This window comes from Syzygium oleosum, unplaced genomic scaffold (genome assembly GCF_021117445.2).
Source record: "Syzygium oleosum isolate NSW1041296 unplaced genomic scaffold, Sole_v2.1 Sole_v2.01, whole genome shotgun sequence".
Taxonomy (NCBI): Eukaryota; Viridiplantae; Streptophyta; class Magnoliopsida; order Myrtales; family Myrtaceae; genus Syzygium; species Syzygium oleosum.
In genome coordinates, this window is record NW_026607485.1 from 11390770 (window position 1) to 11396511 (window position 5742).

Consider the following 5742-nt stretch of genomic DNA (forward strand, 5'->3'; position numbering starts at 1 on the left):
CTTTTTTTAGAACCGAGAATCGCACCAATAATCGTGGAAACCTTAAACCAGACCAATTATTGTGGCCGGTTCGATCAGATTACTGGTTTTACCCTGAATCCATGCTCACTCCTAGATATGATGATTTATTTTTTATAAATGTTGATCAAAAGAAACACGAAAATACTTGATAACTAGAACAGATAAAATTGGGATAAGTGCATTGGAAAATGCCGACATATCTTATTTTATTTCTTTCTTAAAACACGTGAAGATAATGTAGCGCCCACCAAGCACCACATCAAAAAAAAATCCTGAAATTAAAAAAAATACAAACTAAATTGGACTAAAAAATTAAAAAAAGCTAGCAACTGCATAACTAATTGCGGTGGCCGCCGCCACAGCCACTAGGAAGGGTCGAAAAGGCCCAAACGACCTCCGCCGGCCCTTCCCGACGGCTGTGGCGGCCATAACCAGCAAGGGCAAGGGCTTGTTCCTTTTATTTTACTTGGTTTTTAGAAATAAATAATTGTCAATTTTAATTTATTTTATCTAATTTAAGTAAAATTTTGAAAAAGAAAATAACAAAAAGTACCACGTAGGAGAGAGAAAGTAATAAAATGTCACGTCAGCATTTTTCGTTTGTCAAGTTGGAAGAAATTAACGGAAGGACTTGATTGCATCAATTTGACAAGTTTCAAAACTTAACTATACTTTTTAAAAATTTTAAGACTAACAAAATTAGTAAACTTTAGAACTTTCAGTACACTTATCCCCATAAAATTTCCTTTGGCTAGTGGCGGTGGAAGGTTAAAGAAGTTTGACATAACCACGGAAACCGCAGGAAAAAACGGAAGGACGAGGGATGAGACGTCAACAACCTTGGTCTAGTCTACTACACATCTTCCGATTTTGTCGGTGCTGTTCGAGTGGAAGATGATTTTGTCGTAACTAATCCCCACGTCGCAGAGTCTCAACATTTGCTGCTCTACCCCGTTTCTTTCTTGCTCTCTCTCTCTCGGTTCTAGGAAGATAATTTATTAACCGACATAACATAGAATACTAACCACACATCCAGGACTTTGTAACACGATTTCTTTCAAGTATCCTATATAATTAAGTATAGTGAGAAACATGTGGTTTCATGAAGGTACTTGACTAAATAGCGATTAGACTAAACAAATTCACAATAAAATGAGAGTATTCTGTGTTAACTTGTAAATTCCCCATGAAAGATCGAGAAAATAATTCGGAGGTAAAGTGCAAAGGGAAGGATAAAAAAGTTCATGTAGCAATATGTGACATTAATATATGCATCCATGCTTCCATGCATCACTCTTTCAATCTAGGATTTGAGTTTTCAACCCGTACACAGGTATTATGATCCGATCTATGTCTGTAAATCATCTTGATAAATGCGTCCACTATTGTGTCCTGATGCTAGTATTTGGGTCATAAATGTGAGATATATTAAGGGTAATCAACAAATTTATTATATTAAATGATGTAGAAAATTGTAATTAATGGGCGTCCTGATAAACGGATCATATTAAACGCCTATAAAGAAGGGCCATGTCCCCCTCCATCTTTGATTGGATGAAGCTTTCTTCAACCAATTTTCTGATTTAAAAATGTGGACATAACCCACATTTATTTTTACTTAAGTTTGCAAGTGGACAATGTCCATAATCCGTAAGTCACCAATTAAAGGCATAATTGGAGGAAGTTTCCTCCAACCATGAATGGTGGAAGCTTCTAACGCTTACCACAATCCCTATTTATCTTATCTTTAAAAGTACAAATAAAAATAATTTTAACTTATAATAATAAATGATACTTATTTTAATTGTAATATCACTTACGGTCCATAATTTACTTGCGTTTTAACAATATACACAATAAAATTCCACAAATATAAGGAAGGCAGAGGAAAATATAGCCTTTGTGTTGATTAGATAAGCTTTAGAAATATTATAGGTTCAAATAGCAGTGTTTGGACAGTCCAATACATTCTTACTTCTTAGATGGGAAAATTGTCCAAAAAAATATAAACCTATTGTACGACAGCCAATTCAGTTCTAAACCTTTCAATTGTGCCAATTTAATCCTAAACATTTTGACAGCTTGCCAATTTAGTCATAAACCTTTCAATTATGCCAATTTGATTTTAAACATTTTGATGATTTACAAATTTAGTCCTAAACCTTTAAACAATTTGCCAAATTAGTCATTCCGATCAATTTTGGCCAGAAATTAATGACGTGGTGATTTAGTTAGCGCCAACTGTCTTACTTGATGTGACCTTCGTTGACATGAACAATTTTTTTAATTGTACGATTTTCTTTTTCTTTTTCTCTTTTTTCATTTCCTTTTCTTTTTTCTTTTTCCCTTTTTTCCTCCATCGACTGTCACCTGGCCTCATTGATGGGCGGTGACCTCTGTCGACCTCAAGCGAGGGACACCTACGCTTGGGCTGGCGAGGGCCGCCTTCACCCACCCTTGCTCGAGGCTAGCGACCTCTACCAACCATTGACAGGGCCAAGCAATAGCCGGCAAAGGGAAAAAGGAAAATAAAAAATAATAATAAAAGAAAAGAAAAAGAAAAATATTAGAAAAGAAAAGGACAAAAGAAAAAATTTCATAAATTTACAAAAAAATTATAAAAATTATCAATGTCAGCACTGGCTGTGTCATGTGGGATGATCAGCTCTGACTAGAGCATCACGTTAGCAATTACCAATGTGGCAAAGAGACAGTCCCAGAATAGTTATCCCTTCGCGCAAATCAAACTATGGAATAAGCATGTCATTATTACACTTGCTCTAATCTAGTCCCGTGCATTAGCTATGCATTTATTTCCATTATTATTATTATTATTATTATTGGTCTAGTCCCATGAACTTAGCTGATTCTCATAAGACTTGCAAGACATTTCATGTGCCTTCGTATATGTGACTCCATATTATAAAAAAAAATGATTTTAAGACAGCCCCGCTTATTTCTATTTGCGAATTACGAAACTTATTATCGGCATGCCCCACTTAATATATCTAGTATTTATTCTGTTCTGAGACATGATTTTATGCCCATTCCACTGATGAAGTCTTTGGTTCCATATCCACGGCCGCCTCTCCATTTCTATGTGGGGTTGCGTTATAGAAGCTACCTCTGCTACTCTACTCAACTAGGCATGGAGTCCGCAACTCTCGTGTCCGGCTTCACCAATTGCACATTGAAATGACTACTTTTTTAAGAGAGAGAATTGACACTAAAGATGGACCCCTCCTAATTGCCATCTGGCGGTGTAAATCTGTCCACAGAGAGCAGTAAATTAGGGCCTGATTGTCAATCTTTTCAACCCTAAAGCCCATTTTTAAAGACGGACCCCACCCTATCACATTCTCTCTCGAGCGACCAACAGAATACCTCGACGATGCGCAGTTTCATAGCAAAGGCAAAAGCAAAATCCTAAGGGATCGAGTGACATGGTTGCTGACGACGACATAAGTCCCAAAAAACACTATAAATCGAGACACTCCCTCGCTTCTAACTCCAACACCATCTCATACATCCTCTTCCCTAAGCTAAAATGAAGCGCACAATGTCATCCAAGCACTTGCTAGTGTTGCTCCTAGGAGTGGCGCTCTTCGCCACCACCGTCTTCTGCGACGGCCACCACCCTAAACCACCAAAAGAGCACAAATCACCCCACAAGCACCACCCTGTTGGGGGTCGTCGCCTCCTAGAGAACGTCAAAGTCGAGGACTCACAAAAGCCATTCCCCAAACCCAAGCCCCCGCACCACCCTCCTGAGCACATCCTCATCGAGGAGGCTGAAAAGGAGGTCTCCCACAAAAAGCCATTCCCCGGAAAGAAACCGCCCCACCACCACCACCCGGGCCACATGCTTGCCGAGGAAGTGGAAGCCGAGGAGGTGAAAAAGCCATTCCCCGAGAACAAGCCCCCGAAGAAAGGCGAGAAGCCGCCACCAAAGCACAAGCCACCGCACGAAGGACACATTCTTGTAGAGGAGGTGGAAGAGGACTCGAAGAAGCCATTCCCCGGGGACAAGACGCCGAAGAAGGGCGAGGAGCCAAAGAAGGGGAAGGGAGAGAAGCCACCACCGGAGCACAAGCCACCCCACGAGGGCCACATTCTCGTAGAGGAAGTGGAAGAGGACTCAAAGAAGCCAGTCCCCGTGCACAAGCCACCAAAGAAAGGCAAGGAGCCAAAGAAGGGGAAGGGAGGCAAGCCACCGCACGAGGGGCACATTCTCGTAGAGGAGGTGGAAGAGGATGCGAAGAAGCCGTTTCCCGAGCACAAGCCACCAAAGAAAGGGGAGGAGCCAAAGAAGGGGAAGGGAGAGAAGCCACCGCACAAGCCTCCCACCGAGAGCTGAGTGCGCCATAGATGATGTGTCCATGCATGTGCTCGTTATGCATTAGGAATAAGAGCTGTGCTGATTACACGTACACTATCAGTGCGATCTTTCGAGTCTTATTGAGTGGGATAGTCTTGTATCGCTACACTCTCGGTCTATAGCTTGTCTTTTGGCCATATTCTGTCTTGGAGTGGGCTCTTTCGCTTTGTATCGGTTGTACGCATGGTGCATTGAGTAGACCTTGGACGATGTAGATGATCGAGTGTCATCTTTCACTTTTCCAATGTTATCATCGATTGTCGACTAACAAAAAGCGTTTCAATATACTTACTCGAAACACCACAATGTTAAATGATGCTGAAAATTTCGTCTTTTTTAGATGACGCCGCAAAGGCAGCAATGATGGGAGAATTACAATTTTATTGCGCAAAACGATGATTCACCATTTGGAGAGGTTGATACATCGGCACAACGTATTTTTGTACTCCATTACTATCGAGGATCCACCGACCACCGACTAAACTATTTGCTTTAGAGATATAGGAAACGAATAATCTCTCTCAAAATGAAGGTGGACAGAAGAAAACTCCATGAATTTGAATGCGGTGCAGCATTAATGTCATTTAACACACGTCCTTTTTTTTTGGGTCAAACACGCGTCCTTGTTTAATTAGCAGTAACAAGGGAGACGGGAAACCTCAAGTACAAAGAAAGTATTGGAATAAAGATGATAGAAAGCGATAGAGGTAAGAGTTACGTATAAATGTGGATCTGATTGATAAAATGAATTCTGACCCCTTTTTATACTTAATGTATTGTTTACATGTTAGAGATATTTAGGATGTTTCCTCTGAATTCTATATCTATTTTGATTATGCATATTTGATTTGATTTTTTTAGATAGTTATTTATTAAAGACTATAAATTGGCCCTTCATGTACTCGTTTCTATTTTTTGAAATTTACACAAATTCCCCAATTATCAATCTTCCGTAATTTTACATTTAATTTGGTATCAGAGCTACCGATCTTGAGGAAACCCCATGCATCCCATCCAAATAAATCCATCCTCGCCGGCCTTTCCCGACGATTGTGGCGGTGTCCACCAGTGAGGACGAGGGCTTGTTCCTTTTGTTTTACTTGGTTTTTAGAAATAAATAATTGTCCATTTTAATTTATTTAATCTAATTTAGGTATAATTTGAAAAATAAAATAATAAAGAATATCATGTAGGAGAGAGAAAGTAATAAAATGTCACGTAAGCATTTTTCGTTTGTCAAGTTAGATGGAGTTAACAAAAGGACTTGATTGCATCAATTTGATAAATTTCAAGACTTAATTGCACTTTTTAAAAATTTTAGGACTAGCTAAATTACATCTTCA

The 5742-nt window shown here is 39.4% G+C and overlaps 1 protein-coding gene across 1 annotated transcript; it reads left to right on the top strand.

Moving 5' to 3' along the window:
- Positions 1–3580: 3580 nt before the first annotated feature.
- LOC130134513 (early nodulin-75-like) lies at positions 3581–4378 on the top strand. Its single transcript, XM_030588379.2, has one exon. The coding sequence runs from the start codon at positions 3581–3583 to the stop codon at positions 4376–4378; it is 798 nt and encodes a 265-aa protein (XP_030444239.2).
- Positions 4379–5742: the final 1364 nt, after the last annotated feature.